We start from the raw sequence: 20,033 nt of genomic DNA, 5'->3' as shown, positions 1-20,033 counted from the left end.
AAGGAAGTACCAAGCTCATGTTTTGTTTTTGTTGTTATAAGCTTTGTAGTACTATCTTATTTTTTAAATTATGTGCATGGATCACTTTTTATAAAACTAAAAATTGATTTAAAAAGAGTTATATGGTAGAGGAGACCATATCCTTCACCCCAATACTTTCAATGAGGAAATGGGGACAAAAGGCATCTTCAAATTATAACAAGTATCCAGGCTGCCTACTCATCCATAACATAAATTGACCTTCAGCACATTATAATAAAGAACCCAATGTTTTCCCCCTCTCATCTGGAATAATTCAACTAAGAGCCATTGAATATTCATTAAAGTTAAAGAGCAGCAGCAAGAAAACCAGTAAGCAGCATCCTGGGAACTATAACATACTTAGCTCTTGAAGTCATTTCTTGAGTAAAGGTATGTGTTGGGTATCCAGAGATGAGGCCATACCGTGGTACTAACTATCACTGGTAATACACTAGCATGAATAAGAATTCAATTTTCCACTAACATCAATAAGAAATCAAAATGGGTTGTAAATAAGCTATCTATTCCCAAAAAAGTAAGCCCCAAAGAAGCTTGTACTCTAAATGAACTGAAAAGAGAGACAGAGAGAAAAATAGTTTGCTAGCTCACCTTTCAAGATTTTAGTAGATGAAAAATAAAATATTCAACATTTAACTTGGGAAAACAAGTACTAGGATAAACTAACTTAAACCCTGCTATATGCAACACTTACATAAAAATGTGCACCAATATTTTACAATGTAAACATTATAAAGCCATGACACTTGGAGGCTGCATGAGAAAAGTGACATTCATCACCCTTGCAGTATCCAGGTTTGCTGGTGGCTCTATAGTTCACTTCTGCCATGGTTAAGTAGCCCATCAGTACCAGTCATTACAGCTACAATGGCTGCTGAATGCCATAGATCTCTGCGCGCAGCTACTCTACACTTCCCTACAATGAAAAGTGTCACTACATTTTTAAATTATTAATATTAGCAAGGGAAACAGGGTGTTTCAGAGGACTTCTAACAGTACATAAACAGTGACATTTGTAAAGAAGAAAAGTGGATTAACAAAGGACCAGGAAAAGAGAAATTTGCAAAGTATAACGATAACAGCAGGGAATGCATCCGAAAATATGCCCTCATTTCCATAAATAAGCTACTCTAATGTTTTCTGTTAAAATAAGGACTTTACCTTAAAGGATCATAGCAAAGAAAGAAGAAAATACAAGTACTAGAATAGATTCTAATTGAGTAAAGGAAAGTCAAATGGAAGAAATTAAACTTTAGCATTGCTTTGCTTTATTCTTAGTTATATTCACAGACATTTTAATATAGCAGATGCATTTTATATATGTACCAAGGTAAAATCCTTACAGTCTTCTTAACCCAGCTTACAAACTTCAAGATACTTAGTTGAAGGGAAATAGAATCTTTCTTATTTACTGGATCAAATCCAGTCTCTCAAACTGGATAAAAAGAATTTGAGATAAGAAAATAACTTGCCAAGGAAAACGGAGAGAAAGATGTCTTGTGTTCTGCCAAATAGAGGATATGCTATCAAGAGAGAAAGGACTTGCTGCAACTTTTGAAACAAAAACAGCCAGTACTGCTCGGTCTGAGGATGAAAGTGGAAAAATAGAATCCTTGTATGCGTGGTAAGGGGGCATAACCCCAAATACTGCCTGTTCACATGCTCCAAAGAGTAAGGAAGTCCTATTTCCAATGCAATATTTACACTTAAATTTTCCAGGTTCTAAGAACAAGAAGTTCGAAAAAGCCCAGAGAAAAGCAAAAATAACACTGGAGTAGAAAATAAGAACTTATATTGCAATTTTGTGGACATAGTACCATATTTAAAATTCTGAGGAAGAGTTAAAGAAATGATTCGGGCTTGAGAAAAAGTCTATAGTAGTTATAATTTATAATCTTCATTTCCAAAGAAAAAAGAACAATGGCAAATAGAAAATTGCACTTAGAAACAGATTACAACATTAAAATTTTCCTGAAAGAAAAAAAAAAGCAGTTAAAACAATAGTCTAGGATAATAAGGGTTGTGAATTGATTGGAACCCAACATACCTCAGCGTGGGATAGATTCTTTGGCTTACAGCTATTGCCCATTCACCTACCCCCCCCCCCCCCCCCCCCGCCGCCCAGCTTCTTTTCTTCATGGCCCTCTTCCACATCTCTCTCTCTACCATCTTGAAAATAGCTGCGTGGACTACAAGTTTTACAAGCTGTCATTCTAGCAAAAAGTTGCTATCTTTCAGTTTTTATTAATTAGAAACTAATATGATTCTCTCTAGATTTTAAAAAATTTTGTTATTTGGTATGCTGGGGCATACACAGCCAATGTGACATAACATAGCCTAATTAGAAATTCTGTTAACAAAGAAATGATGCCCAAATTCACGATTATATACATGGAGAATTACATAGAGTTCTAAATATGAAGGACAGTTTCGAAGTATCAGGCTTACATTGAAGAAAGGTAAAAATACACATCTCAAGTCAATTGTTGACTCCTTAGCTCGAAGGCAGAGCAGACCATAGGCAACAATGGGCAACGACAGACAAGTAACATTTGAGTAACCAATATGTATCAGGTACTTTACATATGCTATCTTGGTAAATTTTACTTTAAAGTAGGTGTAATTATCACTATTTATAATACACATTAAATAGAAATTATTTTCATTTCATGCATGAGAAAACTGAGATTCCAAAGCGTGTAAGATTGTAAGTGGAAGAACAAGAACTCCAACTTAGGCCTATCTGAAATCTGTTCTCGTTACTATCCTAATTCACAAGTTTGAAGGTATCAGGGCTCTTATTTTTATCATTTCTCAAGAATTTGCAATGCTTTCCACTATCACTGTGGTTTTAATTCATAGGAACCTCACTTTTGAGACAAAAGACACTGATTTAGCTTCCAGGTTTATTTTGTTAGCTTCATAAATCAGACCCAACTCCAAGTTTACATTTCTACTATTGCCTTTCTAAACCGAATTATTTTATAAAAAGTCCACCAGTTTTTTCTAAATCACTTTTTCCCCTAACATTATCAAAAAGTTTAATTTTGAAATATCCATATTTTACGTGGACAGGATCTCATTTTCCCTTGTAGATTTACGCCTACTTAGCTAATTTCATTGAGGGGAGTTTTAATTTTAAATTTTTGTAATATTTTCAAAGTGCATCGATAATAGTTTATCAATCGGTTAGTACTGAGAACCTATCAGTGATTTCTATTGGAAGCTATCAGAGATATTAAAATCAAATAGTATCGCCAAATTTTATTTGGCATAGAACGGATGTCTTAAGTTTAATATATGGTAACTTTTTTGTTTATTGAAACGGATTAATTAGCAAACATGGTGGTAAAGTTTATGCAATAAATGCTAATTTGTTTAAAGTGGAGAAACTTTACTCCATACTGCAAACTCCGTTTCACAACAGTTGTTTAGTATTCAATACACTGAACAAAGGGGGTTATTTCGGGTAACTGCCAATATTCTGAGGCATCCAAATTTAAAAAAAAAAGAATTCCTGAGATTTACTTCAAAGGATTAACGCACATAACGTATTTTCCCGTGTGACATGCCAAAATGGGCACATTCATTTTGGATAAAAAGTAAACAAGGGCTTTCGGGATTGAGAAAGAAGAAGACGAGAAAGGGAAAAAACCAGAATATTTTCCAATTCACAAGACAGAGCAAAAAAATGTGTTCAGGGCCCTTAGGAGCAAAGAGCTTGAACTTAAATGTTACAAATAGATTTACCCCCACGTGACACCCCAGGCGGGAGGTAGGAATCTTTTCTAAGTGCGTTTGCTTTTTGTAACATCCATCACCAAGATCTCTCTTTCACAATACTGGGAGAGGCCTGTCTGTTCCTCCAAAACCACAGTTGAAGTTTGGACAAAGTTTGAGACACCCCAAGCACCTGCGGCTCTAACCAAAACCGGCGAGGAGCCCGGCGCGCGCGTCACGTCTCCCCAGCTTTCCGTCTGCAGATTCCAGACGTTTTTGAAATGCGGTGTGAACATCCGGCTTCCGCGCCCCAGAAATAAGAGCCATTCCGGGGAGGGGGCCTGGGTGCGCACCGACGCTTCATAAAGGTGTACGTCTGCACCAGAGGCGACGAGCATCCTCTTCTCTCCAGGCAACTGCGGCCGTGCCCGAGCGCCCAAGGGACGAGTCCGGAGGCCGGGGCCGTCAGCCGGAACCACACCGTCGCGTCCCACCGCGCAGCCCGCGACCGGAAGGGGGCGGGGCCTCGGGCCGGCGCGGCGAGGCGACCGCGGCGGGCGGGGGGGTTCCTCCGGGGCCCGGCCCGCAGCCGCGCGCTTCCGGCGCGCTCCCCCGCGTCCTGCGTCCTGTGGTTTCGCCCGCCCCCGCTGCCATGTTGGATTGTGCGGCCGCCGCCGCCGCCGCCGAAGGAGGGTTGGAGGAGGAGTTGGGAGTTTAGCGCAGTCGCCGGAGTACGAGGACAACGGCCATCGGGCTAGAGCCTAGCCGGGCGGGAGCGGGGAGTTTCCCTTTCTCCGCGCGGCCTGCCGTCGGCTCCTCCTGCTCGTGGCCGCCCTCTCCCCGCGCCGGAGGAGCTACGAGATGCTGCGCCTCTGACTGCCCTCCTCCCGCCCCTGTCACCGAGAGAGGGGACGAACGCTCGCCTCCTCGCCGGAGGAGACGGCCCTGGACTCCCAGCCCCGCCGGCGAAACCATGAGCTCCGGCCAGCAGCAGCCGCCGCCGCCGCGGAGGGTCACCAACGTGGGGTCCCTGCTGCTCACCCCGCAGGAGAACGAGTCTCTCTTCACCTTCCTCGGCAAGAAATGTGTGGTCAGTGGCCGAGCCCCGCGTCGCCGCCCCCGCCGTTCCCTCACGGGCGCGGGCCGGGGGGCCGGGAAGTGGGAGCGGGGAAGGAGGCGGGAGCGGCGTGTCCCCGGGCTGGCTGCCGCCCAGGCCGCCCGCTGCCGCGGCGCTCTGGCCCCGCTCTCCGGGTGCGAGCCGTGCGGGCCGAGCTGCCCCGGAGCAGGGAAGTGTCACCTCCGCAGGCCTGTCCCCGAGTCCTGCCTGGCCGGGCCCGGGTCCGCGCCCTTGCAGCTGCTTCAAACTTTACTGTCAGGCCACAACGGGATCTTCTTGCCCGAACTGCGTGATCTTATGACCCGGGGCCTCGCTTCGCCTCCTGCCTCTCGATCTGGGGCTACCTTCCTTCACAATGCCAGAGGTTTCAGGAGTGGGTCTGTCGGGAAGGAAGCCCAAATATGAATGAAGTGGACCCTAAGGTGGCTTTTAATCGTCCTTTAGGATCTCAGGAGGGCGTGAAGTCGAGTGCATCGGTTCAGAACGAGGGCAGGAAATGCTACCGCTCCCCATTGCAGAGCACAGGGTTTATTTCTCCAGCAGGCTCGCCCAGGCCTGGTTTCTACTCTCCTCCCCACCGATTTTTTTTTTTTTTTTTTTTTTGCACTGGTGGGAGGTGCTGCTCTCCCCGCGACGGTGCGCAGAGGAACCTCAATCTCTAGTAGTTCTTGGCCTTTTGGGGCCCGAGAATGGTTCTTAGGTTGGTGCTGGGCGGCCTGTTCCAACCCCAGATGGCCGGTTGGGAGCGAGCAGATCTGTGGGAAGGGGAATGTGTGGTGTTGACGGAAGCATTCATTACATTGGCTGCTGGCATTTCTGGGGGTGGGGAGGTTCAGCTCGGCGGTGCAGGCCTTGTCAGGCTGCATCTCACTGCGGTGGCTGGGTTGAACTGTCGTTGATTTTCTTGAAACGCTGTTTGGGTTCCTTTCTGCCCTCTTTGCCTGTCAGCCCGTGCAGAGTATGTGCCATTAGAACCCAGAAAACACCTACGGAAATGTCAACAGCACAGTCCCTTTTACAACTTTTCTCAGTGGTGTTAAATATGTTAAACCAGACTACACCTGCTTGTTCAAGAAGTTCGGATTAGACTATTTCTGGAGGTTATCGGATTAATTGTTAACTTTGTAGGCGTCTACCCTTTGTATCCTGTGCCATCCATTTGGAGATCATTACATTCAATTCAGATGTGTTTCATATTTCAGAAAACAGACCTACAACTTTAAAGATAATCGAGCCTCCCCTCCCCCCTTTTTTAAACAAATGAGAAAACTGAGCTAGTGAGCCCTAAGTCACACAGCAATTTAGTAATGTAACCAGAACTAGAAAACCAGGACTCCCCATGCCTAGTTCTTTGTACTTTCCACTGCGGCACGTTGTTTTACAAGGGTTTTTTTCTTGCTTGTTATTGACTTATTTCTAAAAGTGGTGTTGAAGGAATAATCACTTCTTTTATTCACCAAAAACTAATGTAATTAAAGTGTAAGATTTTTAAAGAAGCACTAATTTTTTCATATTTTCAATTTAGGATAATCTCCAGCACTTTGAATGCTACATTATCTGCAAATGAAAAAAAATTAATATTTTTGGTGGTTTATTACATTTGCTGTGTAATCTGTGTCAGAAATGAAGTAGTTCTATGTTTTACATACCAGACACAGTAACTTTAGGCAGAAAGGACATTGCATTTATACACAAGTATACTGACTAATTGCTCTGTGCTTACCTGTAATGTTTACTGGTTTCAAAAAATGACATGTGGGAGAATACTGTGATAGAGAAAGATAGTGCCACTTAGTGCTTAGCATAAGTGAATTGCCCAATAAGCCATCAGTATTCAGTGCTCAATTTCTTTATGTAATCTATTATTAATCAACTTTACCTTTTGTATTTCTGTCATTTAAAACCACACTGTTATAGTTACCTGCTCTTGTGGTTTGAAATTGTTGCAAAGATTAACTTTAATATTTGAAGTCTCCAGTTATTAGACGGTAAAGTAAGAATGATATTTTAATTTTTTGGAACAATCTTTTTTTTCCCTTTGCTGACTATGCACTTTTTTGTAGTTTAAAACAATACTGAAATACATTGTCGCATTAAAAAAAACCCCAGCAATAAGGTTTACAGGTCAGATCAAATTTGTTAAGCAAGAAATGTGTTCAGAACCCTATCTAAGATTCCAGAAATGAGACAGGAGTAGTTATAGTCCCAGTTCTTGAGGAGTTTCATTCCTTCTTTCGCTCAGCAAATATGTATTGAGCAACGAAATGTTGAGGTCAAAATCAGGGTTGATGCCCACCTTCAGGGAGCTTGTTGTGTCTAAAAAGGAAAACAAATGTGTCAACTGATGAAGTCAGTACTTCAGAGTGATGTATAAGAGGCTGCATTCACAATGGAAAATGTCTTGGGTTTGTAGTCAGCAGACCAGGGTTCAAACTCATATGGTCACTTTGGAGAAGTTTCTTAAGCTCCCTGTCCTAGAATTGGTTTTCTCATCTCTAAAATAGGCATACTATTTCATGGGGTGGGTGTGTGAATTAGAAGGACTGTATGTAAATATACGGATGCTATTATTTTTAAAAAGGTTTAGGGGATCAAAAGAGAGGATGAGTAAAAGGTTTTTGAATGGGTGATACCTGACTACTTAAGATTAGTAGGTACTCCCCAGGTTGATGAGAGGGATGAAACAGCTTGAAAAGTCAGGGGACTACTAGTAGTATGTTATGGAGCAAGGAGGGTTTCTGCTTGGCTTCTGAAATTTAGGTATGCTTTGGAATCATTGTGGAGATTATTAGAAACGCATATGGCTAGACCAAATTCTGAGCTAATAATTCAAATTCAGTGGGTCTAAGGTGGAACTTGGGCATTTCTATTTTTAGCAAGCTTAACAGAAGACTGTATGGTATATCAGAGTTTGAGAACCACTGCTGGAGCCCATTGTTTTCTGATAGGTAATCCTGAAGCACATGGGAAATAACAGGTTTTCCTTCAATCTTTGGTCTGTATTTTGAGTTAAATTAAGTTAAAACAAGTTAGTACAGCATTTCTCTAACTCCTTATATATCAGTGTGCATTTCATAGATGTCAGAGAGAGATATAGTTGAGGAAGTATGGTGCTTATTAGTGGGGAACCACAGATCAGATTTGAGTTTTAGAAAGTTTGAAAAGAAGGCGGCACAATAGGAGGTGGATTGAGGATTGTGAGAGTGGAGACAAAGGAGATCAGATGGGTGTTTACAGTAGTCCACGTGAAATTTGATGAGGGCCTGAGTTAAGGCAGTGCTGGGGAGAATTCAAGGACAGTTTACCAAGACTCTAGTAGGAGTTCATCCCCCTTTGAGATGAGGGGTGCGGGAAGGGAATGGACTAAAGGCAGTTATAACCACTAGTAGAAAAAATATGCAGAAACATACACCTCTCACTAGGTGGAAATATGCCCAGATGTTAATGATTCTCTAGGTTGGTGATTGGTTTCATGGAGGAAGTGAATCTTCAGTAAATCTGTTGTTTTGCCACAGGTTTTTTTTCTTTTGAGGGAGATTAGACCCAAGCAAACATCTGCCGCCAATCCTCTTCTTTTTGCTGAGGAAGATTGGCCCTGAGCTAACATCCGTGCCCATCCTCCTCTACTTTATATATGGAATGCCTGTCAAAGCATACCTTGATAAGCGGTTGCATGGATCCACACCCGGAATCGGAACCAGGAAACCACAGGCCGCTGAAGCAGAGCACCTGAATTTAACAGCTATGCCCTCCGGCTGGCTCTTTGCCACAGTTTTTAAAGATAGATTTTGTGAAAGTTGAGGTTTCATTTAAAGTTATATGTAATATATTATAAATGTATGTTCTATACTTTTGCATAAGGTAAATAATTCTGATGTAGTATTTTCTTAGAACAGTTAAGGGTTAAAAACAAGATTATCAGGTCTTGTTTTGTAGTTCCATTGCTTTTCGTGTAGTGTGATTTAACTTATTTTCCATAAGAAGTATGTGCCATCTTGCCAAGTAGAATTTAATATATGTAGTCCTGAATAAGTAAGAAATTAACGGTTGGGAAAAGTAAAGATTTATACTACGCCTCTACAGCTATCTCTGGTCCAAATGGATTGGGGTTAGTAATGTGGTTGACCTTTCCCTGCCACTCTCACCTGGTTTGCTTCAAGATTTAGTGATACTTAAGAAGCCATTTTTATTAACCAACTTTAATCTTTGTTTCCTTTAATTCCTTAGCACTTTTTTAACTTTCCTAAATTATTTAGTTTTCTTGTTTGTTTTATTACCTTGCATATAATTCTGGAAAAGTAGACTTTATGCCTGCGTAGTCTTCGGGTAGTCTTCTGTATACTTCTTGTAACATCTAGCATACAGATACTGAATACTTACTGATTGAGTAATTATAATTGCGAACTTGTTTCTTACTTAGGAGCTCATTCAGCATTTCTCATTGCTTCATCAGGTTGTTAAAACCTTCAGTTTCTAATGCAGATGGTATCTGGACTTAGGAGAACAAAGAGGTTTAATTCTGTTGCTGAACTAATACAGTATAGGTGGTAGAAGTAGCTATCCAACAGTTACTTTGTTTCTGTTCTAAATTCTTTTTTTTTTTTAAAGATTTTATTTTTTTTCCTTTTTCTCCCCAAAGCCCCCCGGTACATAGTGGCATGTTCTTAGTTGTGGGTCCTTCTAGTTGTGGCATGTGGGACGCTGCCTCAGCGTGGTTTGATGAGCAGTGCCATGTCTGCCCCCAGGATTCGAACTGACGAAACACTGGGCCGCCTGCAGCGAAGCGCGCGAACTTAACCACTCGGCCACGGGGCCAGCCCCTCTGTTCTAAATTCTTAAATAGGTTTAGAGAGAGAGGTGTCTGGAGGAATCCTTGTCTTTTTTTTTATCCCCCCCAAGATTTTATTTTTTCCTTTTTCTCCCCAAAGACCCCCGGTACATAGTTGTATATTCTTCTAGTTGTGGCATGTGGGACGCTGCCTCAGTGTGGTTTGATGAGCAGTGCTGTGTCCACGCCCAGGATTCGAACCAAGGAAACACTGGGCCGCCTGCAGCGGAGCCAAGCACGCGAACTTAACCATTCGGCCATGGGGCCAGCCCCAGGGATCCTTGTCTTGATGAAGGCCTGAATTAAGGTAGTACTAGTGGGAAGTTAGGGCTGAAAATGTATTTCGCCTTGAGTAATGTGGAAGGAGAAAAAAGGTTAAAATTCATGGGATTTGGAATATGCAGAGATGAGAAGCCAACCTTGTCTAGTATAGAGGAAAAAGGTGAGTACAAAACTGTGTGTCATATAGAGTGGATTGTAAACACAGGAGGAGATTTAGAAAAATCCAGCAGATCTGGGTTATAAATCCTGTTTCTTGTTATTCTTAGCTCTGTAATATAGGCAGATTTCTTAACCAGTATGAGCCTTCGTGTCTAGATTTGTAAAATGGACGTGGTTAAGAATAATGCAGTGTTGTATATAAAGCACTTAGACTGCCTGACACTTAATAAAAGCGTTCAGGAGTTTGGAGAAGCATGTGAAAGAATGTTGTCATTAATTCACTACTTGGTCTCGATTTCCTGTTGCTGGCAGGGAGGTTTAAAGTAAAATTTTGAACTCTATATTGTATTTCTTTTGACTTGGGTAAATTCTTAGTAGTTTTGTTTAAAGTCAGTTAATTATGGAATATGCAAATTAAGAGTTAAGAGTTAAGCAGCAGCTGGAACAAGTCTCTCTGGGGAGTTTCTGGGCAGCCTTAGCCCCCCTGGCTGCTGACTGAAGAGGAAAAAAGGGATACTGGAATAAGAGTTAGGAGTCCCTGGGTTTTAGTCCATGCTGTGCCACTAATTAACAGTGAATGTGCAGAAGAATCTCTGCCTTCCTGAATCTCACTTTCCTAATCTGAAAATGAGAGATTAGACAAGATAATCGCCATGGTCCTTCTTTCCTTTAACATCCTATCGCTTTAAATATTATAGATGCCAGGGACTCTGTAGCAGTGAAAGAACAGCATTTCTGCTAACCCTAGCGTATTTTGTTTTTTGTGTGTTTTGTGCAGTAGAGACAAAGACAGTATATATCTAAGTGAAAGGTAGGGAATCTCAAATGAGTTCATTGCAAATGCCCATTCCTAACTCACCTTTTTCTAAGCATCACAACTTAATAGGCATTTCACTTTAAAAAGACCAGAATGAACAGAATTAAAAGGCATTAGTAATAGAATTACCAGCTCCTAACTAATTTTGAGTTACTATTATTAATTATTCCTTGTAATTACCAGGAATTTTTGACTAATTATGAGTATGGTGCCTTTTAATTAAGATGGTATATTTTTAAGAGTTTCTCTTTTAACCAATTCCATCTAGAACCTTATTTCTTACATGAAATTGTATTAGTGATATGGTAGTTTGGTGTTACATTTTATTGCTTATTATTTAAGGTAAAAAAAGGTTTTTCATGTTTTTAGTTTGTGTTAGACTCAATAGTTATAGTGAACTGACTTGGTTACTTTAGAGACTCATTTCAAGTTGAGGTTTGAAAGAGTGGAGCTTCATTATAAGTTATTTTGTCTAAGAATCATAGCTTTGATCCAATACATAAGAACTCAGCATTATTAATAGAGTTCACTTTCACTATAAAGGTTCTGGAAGCAACACAAGTTCATACATTCTTGTCCACAGTAATATGATATGTATTATTAACTGCAAGTATAATTCTTACTGGTATACGACAGAGCAGTCTAGTTTGTTTGAGTATAGTCGTCCCTTGGTATCTGTGGGTGATTGGTTCCAGGACCCCCTTGGATACTAAACTCTCAGATCCTCAAGTCCGTTATATAAGATGGCATAGTATTTGCATGTAACTTAGATATATCCTCCCACGTATACTTCCTCCTACATGTACGTATACTTTAAATCATCTCTAGATTACCTCTAATACCAAATACAATGTAAAAGCTGTGTAATTAGTTGCTATACTGTATTGTTTAGGGAATAATGAGTAGAAAAAAAAGTCTGTACATTGTCAGTACAGGTCCAGCCATCATAGCCCTTTGGATCCATCGTTGGTTCAATCTGTGGTTGGGGAAGCTGAAGATACTGGGACCCGTAGATATGGAGGGCCGACTGTATTAAGTATTGTTTAGTGATTAGTAGAAGATGTTTGGCATATGTAGGTGTATTAATAAATGTAATGTAACAAAAATACTGTTTTTATTTATTTTATCTATATCAGGATTCTTGTAAGTAAAGGATTACACTGCTGTAATATCAATATGAGAGAGTGAAATTAATTAGAAAGCAATTTCACTTTGGAGTTCATATGGTGTAGAGGAATTGTGACTCTTTTTAAAGAGATTAAATAATTGGGTGTAGAGTAATGTTGAAGAGGCAAAACTAGAAAAGCCCCGTTTAGAAAACAGAATCAAATGAAAGATTTGTAGTAACTTCATATTTCAACTTCTGTATCTGTTAATTTACTTTAATTGTTCTTCAGTATACTTAGCCCTTTGGTTCCTTTGCTGTAGTGATTTTTTTTGACTTAATTTTAATTTTACCTGAAGATTTTCTATAGAAATGTGTCTCTGTAAAAGGAGTACTCAATAAAGACCAGATAAATTGAAACGAGAAGGAAATATGGGAGACATTCAGAAATATAAAATGAGGTTAAAAATGGCATGAGGAGATCGAAATTATCATGAGCCAAATATACAGCAACTTTAGAACAATGAAATTTTTTTGTTTCATTTTCAAGTTAAACTTTTATAGTAGATTTAGAGAAGCTAAAACTATTTAGTATTTTTAAGTGTTAAAATAGAGGTGAAGTTGTTTATCATACCTTTGGTTCCAAAATAATTTGTTTTTGCTGGGGAAGATTTACCCTGACCTAACATCTGTTGCCAATCGTCCTCTGGTTTTTTTTTTTTTTTGCTTTGCTTGTGGAAGATTAGCCCTCAGCTAACATCTGTACCAGTCTTCCTCTGTTTTGTATTAAGGTTGCTGCCACAGCATGGCTGACAAATGGTGTAGGTCTGCCCCTGGGACCTGAACCCATGAACCTGGGCTGCTAAAGTGGAGCGTGCTGAACTTAACCATTAAGCCTTGGGGCTAGCCCCTCAAAATAAAAATTAAGTGAAATACTCCCTCTAATATGGGGAATGCTTTTGTTGCTGTAAAAATACCACAGGATACTTAAATACCTAGGAAATTTCATAATAGTAAAGGAGCCAGTTGATTTGTATACGATGCATAAAGCTGGTCAGAAACCCAAATGATTTCCTTGTTTTTGTTGAAATATCATCACGATCAAGTAGTAAGGACTTAGTACATGACACCCTCCCAGTATCTTGGAATACATGGAAGGAGTAAGGAAGATCTAGTCCTTACTCCTCAGTTGTTTACTAAATCACTGAGGAAGATGAAAACCATGCACAAAAAGATATGTTTTATAAACCAGACCATAATAAAGATTTGAGTAATAGAGAGGGGAGATAGATGTATCATTGTGGGGTTTGATGCATCATTGTGGGCCTTGGACATGACCTTAAATGGTCTATAGAATTTATGTTAGGAACAAGGAAGCAGCTCAGTTCAAGAATAGGGAAATGTGTGAGCAAGTTTGGGCTAGAAAATTTGCATGGAATGTTTGGAAATATTAAATAGACTGGCTTGGCTAGAATTGAGAATGGTATTTGCTTCAGGTGATAGTGAAACGATAAGTTTGAAGGATAAATTGAGGGCAGATTTTTGGAAGACCTTGAACCTCAGACTTAGAGTTTGAATGTTAGTCCCTAAGCAGTTAGGGAGCCAGGAAGATTTTTGATTCAAGAAGTGTCGAGATAGGAAGGATCTAGAGATGGGGAAAACTGGAAATTATTATTCATAATGCAAATAATTGAGTAATGCTTTAAAGTTTACTAGACACTTTCTTATTCTTAATCTCAGCAGACCTGACCTGGCTAAGGAACCTGAATTATAGCAGCATCTGGAACAAAAAAAAAAAGGATTATGAGGGATAGTAAACCCTTGGTCTTTGTGCTCATGGCAGACACCACCTATCACTCACAGCATTTTTTCCTCCTGTGTCCAGAAGTGATCTCTAAATACTAAGCATATCCCTACAGGCATCCACTACCAATCAGTCAAACTTACAGTAGGTGAAATCTAGTTGCCATTCCAGGCTGTATTCTGAAAGCATTGTGAAGAAAAAATGTGCAGTATTTAGTTGGCTGTGTGAATTCCAGATGACAGCAGAACCTCCTAATGAAAATGGCTAAGTAGTAGAAATTGTAGGACTCTAGCCCTTGGAACCTTTGCAGTGTTGATTATTGAGGCCTTAGGAGTGGAATTAGATCTATGGAGGCGTCACTGCAGGACAAGATTACAGAGTGAAGGGGCATAGCCCGTGTTTGACTTGGCCAGTATTTCAGAAGGATGGATTTCAGTGAGGAGTTGAAGGAGGAGAAAGGTGGTCTCTTTAATTTACCAGAAAAAGGGTATTATACATGTTGTTCTGCAACTTAACTTTTTCACTTGCGTTAATGTATCTTTCGTATCTTTCCACATCCATTTATATCTATTGCATACTTTTTATTACCACATCCTGTATTTTATGAGTTTCTCGTAACTTATTAACCTCTGTTGATGAGTGCATTAGTGTCCCAGGGCTGCCGTAATGAACTGAGTGGCTTAAACAAATTTATTCTTTCACACTTTTGGAGGGTAGAAGTCTGAAATCCAAATGTCCAGCAGGGTTGGTTCCTTCTGGAGTCCCATGCCTCTCCTGGCTTCTGGCATTTGCTGGTAATCCTTAATGTTTCTTGGTTTGTAGATTTATGACTCTAATCTCTACCTATGTAATCACATGGTGTTCTGCACTCATCTTTCTCCTCTTCTTCTGACACCAGTCATTGGATTAGTGTCAGCTCTGATGACCTCATCTTACTTGGTTACTTCTGCAAAGACCCTCTTTCCAAATAAGGTCCCATTCAGAGATACGGAGGTTAGGACTTCACCGTATCTTTTAGGAGGAGACAGTTCAACCCGTTGTAGTGGGTATTTGTACTTTCTAGGTTTTTGCCTTTAGAAATGGTGCTATAATGAACATTCAGATACATATTTCTATGTATCCTTTCCAAGTATTTTTATAGAATAAATTGTAAGAAATGAAGTCAGAAGGCATGAGCATTAAAATATTAGTAGATACTGCTGAATTGTCCTCCAAAACAGTTTTTATCAAACTCTGTGTATTCTCATCAATACTAGGATTTAAAAATGTTTTTCTCTTTGACAGTTTCACTGATCCAAAAAGATCTCATTGTTTCTAGTTTTGAGTGAAGTTAAACATCTTTTCATGTCTGTTGATCATTTATATTTCTTCTGTGAATTGCCTATTCTTGCCTTTAGACCATTTTTCTATTGTGTTATTTGTTTTTTTTGGTGACTTGAAGAACTCTTGAGGGATGGTAATTACGTATTAGAGTATATTTTGGCAGTTTGTCGTTTATCTTTTGACAGAAATATTTTTGGTGTTTTTGGTCATTGCATAGGTTTTAAATTTTTGTGTAATTAAATGTAATAATCTTTCTGTTATATCAAGTTTTTGTTTAATACTGTCCTAGCTCAGAATTGCAAAAATATTCACTCACATTTTCCTAGTACTTTTATGGTTTTATTTTGAACATATTATCTTTGATCTTTCTGGAAGTGACTTTGGAAAACGAGTATGGTAGAAATCCAGCTTTATATTTTTACAAATGGTTAGTTGTCCCAATGCCAATCATTGAGCAATTTATTTTCTCCCACCTATTTAAAATACTACCATTATAATTTAGAAAATTACCAGAGGTACTTAGATCCATTTCCGCATTCTCTTCTATTTATTTCATTTGTTTATTTCTTTGCCAGTATATAGAATTTTTAATTAGTGTAGCTCTATAATGATGCAGTTTGATTAGAATTAAGTCCCTCATTATTCGCTTTTTCAATATTTTTTGGCTATCTTTATGTGCTTATGCTTAGTATTTTTTTGAGACTTTGCCTCCCACCTGTAAACCCCACCAAAAAAAATTTGCTTCAGTTTGGTATAGTGTTGGATTTATAGATTAATTTAGGAAGAATTGACACATTGAGGCTTCCCATTGGAAAGCAAGTTTTTTTAATTTACTAATTGTCTTATTTCCTTTTGTAGTTTTATAATTTTCCTATCATGTGTACTAGCCATTTAGGAAAACTTTTTAAAATACAAAAGCAGTGCCTAATTTTACTCATTGTTTAAAACACACACACAATGCACTGTACAGAGTTAAAAGTTAAAATACTCGTTTACCTGGCTCATCCCCCTATACGATTATGCTCCATAGAAAGCTCTTCTTAATGGTTTAATGTGACTCTTTCCCATCCTTTTTATGCATGTGTGTATATGTATATGGATGTCTGCATTTTACCTGAAAGTGATCATATTATGGGCAGTTTATATGAGGTACTTATGGATTTACCTCATGCTTTTTTAAAAAAAAAAACATTTTTGTTATGGTAACTTTTAAACTTATGCAAAGTAAAATAGAATAATGAACCTACATGTACCTATCACCCAGCTTTTGTGGGTATCAACTTATGGCCAATCTTGTTTACTTTATATCCCTACCCACTTTTCTTCCTGTATTATTTTTGAGTAGATCCCAGGCATCATGTTATTTTTTTCCCCCGATCAGTCTGGCGAGAGGTTTATTAATTTTACTGCATTTCCAAAAAAACCAAAAAACCCTAGGTTTTAGTTTAATTGATTTCTGTTGTTTTTCTTGTTTTCTATTTTATTGATTTCTGCTCTGATCTTTATTATTTCCTTCTGCTTACTTTATGTTTAATTTGTTTTTCTTTTCTAGTTTTTCTTAAGGTGGTAAGTAGTGAGGTAATTGATTTGAGACCTTTTTTCCTATTCTATTACGGGTATTTAGTGGTATATATTTCCTCCTAAATACTGCTTTAGTGCATCCCACATATTGGATCTGTTGTGTTTTCATTTTCATTCATTTAAATTGCTTTCTAATAGTCCTTTTCATTTCTTTGACCCACAGGTTTTTCAAAAGCATGCAGTTTAGTTTCCAAAGATTTAGGAATTTTCCAGGTGTCTTTCTGTTATTGATTTCTAACTTAATTCCATTATTGTTGGAGGACATATGAATCCTTTTTATTGAGCAGTGTTTTATAGGGCAGGATATAGTCTAAATTGGTGTTCCACATGCACTTGAAAATATGTTTTCCACTGTTCTTGGGTGGAGTGTTCAGCAAATGTTAATTATATCAAGTTGGTCAATAGTTTAGGTAAGTCATCTTTATCCTTACTGATGTTTTAATTGCTCTATCAGTTATTGAGAGAGGGCTGTTGAGTTCTTCTACTATAATTACGATTTTGTCTGTTTCTCCTTGCAATTCAGTCAGTTCTGCTTGATGTGATTTGAAACCTCTTCATCAGGTGCATAAACATTTACAGTTGTTACGTCTTCTTGAGGAATTGGCCATCATCATGAAATGACCCCCTTTGTCCCTGATATACTTTGCTCTGAAATCAACTTTGATATTAATATGGCTGCTAAAGCTTTTCTTTTGATTGGTGCTATAATCTTTTTTTGCATTCTTTTACTTTTAAGCTCTTTAATTTGGATGTTTAGACCATTTACATTTAGTGTGATTATTGATATGATTGGGTTTAAATTTACCTTCTTGCTGTTTGTTTTCTGTTTGTCTCACATGTGCTTTGTTCCTTTTCCCCTCTTTTTCTGCCTTTCTTTAGATTTCTTTAGTATTTATTTCTTCATAATCTCCTTTCTTGTTTATTAATTGTAACTATTTTGTTGTTTTTGTGGTTGCTTTAGGGTTTACATTATGTATCTTTCACTTATTATAGCCTACTTTCAAAGGCTATTATATCACTTCCCATTTAGTGTAAGAACTTCACAATAGCATAGTTCCATTTCTTGTTTTCAGGCTATCTTATTGCCGTACATTTTACCTTTTACATGTTGTAAACTCCATGATACATTGTTATTATTTTTGCTCTAAATATTCAGTTATCTTTTAAAGAGATTTAAATAGTAAGAGGAAAAGTCTTATATTTACCTACTTGGTTATCATTTCTTGTGCCCTTAATTCCTTTATTTAAATCCAGACTTTTCTCAGTTTTCTTCAGAATATTTTTTTTTCTTTCTTTTTTAAAACACATGTCTTGTAATAGGGGTCTGCTGCTGATAAATTCTTTCACCTTTGTATATTTGAAAAAGTGTATATTTTGCCCTGATTCTTGGAAGATATTTTCTCTGGATATAGAATTTTCTCTGTATATGGAATTGTAGGTTGATAGTTTTTTCTTTCTATAGTTTAAAAATGTTGCTGTAGTATCTTCTGGTTTGCACTGTTTCTGACTGGAAATCTACCGATGTCCTTTAATCTTTTGTACATAATGTAGCTTTTTTCTCTGACTGCTTTTAAGATTGTTTTTCTTTATTACTGGTTTTAAGGAATCTGATTAGGATGTGCTTTGGTGTAGTTTTCTTTTTGTTTCTTGTTCTGGAATTTCTTGAGCTTGGATCAGTAGGTTTTTAATAAGTTTATATGAAGTTTGGAAATTTTTCAGATATTCTTTTCAAATATCCACCACCCTCCCCTGCCAGATTTCAGTTACACAGACAGACTGCTTGAAGTTGTCCCACACCTCACTGCTGTACAGTTCATTTTTTTTAATTTGCCTCTTTCTCATGTTTCTTTTAGATGGTAGCTATTTCTATGTCTTCAAGGTCACTAATCTTTTGTCTACAATGTCTAACCTGCCGTTAATTCCATCCAGACATTGGTTTCTCATCTCAGACATTGTAGTTTTTCATCTCCAGAAGTTTAATTTGGATTTTTAAAAAAATATATTCTATGTTTCTGCTTAACATTTTCAATCTTTGCTCTAGCTTAATGTATGGACTACAAGTATGCTGTTTTATTGGCCCTGTCTACTAATTCTGTCATGTAAGTCAGTTTCTCTAGATTTGTTTTTGTCTTCACTATGGATTGTATTTTTCTACTTTTTTATATGCTTGGTAATTTTTTATTGGATGCTGGATATTGTGAAATTTATCTTGACGTTATTAACCAGACCTTTGAACTTTTAGTGGTAGGGTGTTATTTTTTATTTTCCACCAAACTCTTCTGTAATTGCTAATTGTTGTATTTTAAGAACATCTTGCTCCTTACCCCCTTTTTCTTTGCAATAATAACTAATTAAATAGATCTAAAGATGCTAATTTATTTTTTTAAAGTTCTCATCATTGAAAAACATTTTCATTGTATATTTATCTGTTCCCTCTCTTTGCTGCTATTTCCTCAGTTATCTGATTATTCTTGGTTATTGGTCCAAATATATGTTTGAAGAGCTGTTTTCTGAATGTAGGTAGGTAGCTTGGATTTCTTTTCTTTTAGATTAACAGACTTATTTTATACAGCAATTTTAGGTTTAAAGAAAAATTGTTCAGAAAGTACAGAGGGTTCACATATACCCTGTCTCCCTCCCTCCAACCCCAGTTTCTCTATCATTTATTTATTTATTTATTTTTTGAGGAAGATTAGCCCTGAGCTAACATCTGCTGCCAATCCTCCTTTTTTTTTCTTGCTGAAGAACACTGGCCCTGAGCTAACATCTGTGCCCATCTTCCTCTACTTTATATGTGGAACGCCTATCACAGCACGTCTTGCCAAGTGGTGCCATGTCTGTACCGGGGATCTAAACCGGCAAACCCTGGACCACCAAAGCAGAATGTGTGCACTTAACTGCTGCACAACTGGGCCCTCCCCTATTATTATTATTATTTTTCTTTTAAAGATTGGCACCTGAGCTAACATCTGTTACCAATCTTTTTTTTTTATTTATTTCTTCTCCCCAAAGCCCTCCAGTACATAGTTGTATATTCTAGTTGTGAATGCCACAGGTTGTGGCATGTGGGACGCCACCTCAGGCCTGATGAGCGGTGCTATGTCCGCGCCCAGGATCCGAACCAGCAAAACCTGGGTCACCGAAGCGGAGAGCAGGAACTTAACTACTAGGCCTGGGGCTGGCCGCATTTCCTATTATTAACTTCTTGCATTACCGTGATCTGTTTAATATGGATGACCAATATTGATTCATTATTAA

At 38.4% G+C, this 20,033-nt stretch overlaps 1 protein-coding gene across 1 annotated transcript in view; it reads left to right on the top strand.

The window, feature by feature from the left end:
• Positions 1-3,809: 3,809 nt before the first annotated feature.
• WASL (WASP like actin nucleation promoting factor) overlaps positions 3,810-20,033 on the top strand; it is a 72,596-nt gene continuing 56,372 nt past the window's right edge. Inside the window, exon 1 of the mRNA XM_014839161.3 lies at positions 3,810-4,849. Coding sequence (XP_014694647.1) covers positions 4,733-4,849 — 117 coding nt within the window. The 5' untranslated portion in view covers positions 3,810-4,732. The remainder of the gene's footprint in view (positions 4,850-20,033) is intronic.

The sequence above is a fragment of the Equus asinus genome, chromosome 1 (assembly GCF_041296235.1).
Source record: "Equus asinus isolate D_3611 breed Donkey chromosome 1, EquAss-T2T_v2, whole genome shotgun sequence".
In the NCBI taxonomy this organism is placed as follows: domain Eukaryota; kingdom Metazoa; phylum Chordata; class Mammalia; order Perissodactyla; family Equidae; genus Equus; species Equus asinus.
This window is presented reverse-complemented; position numbering and strand designations above follow the sequence as displayed.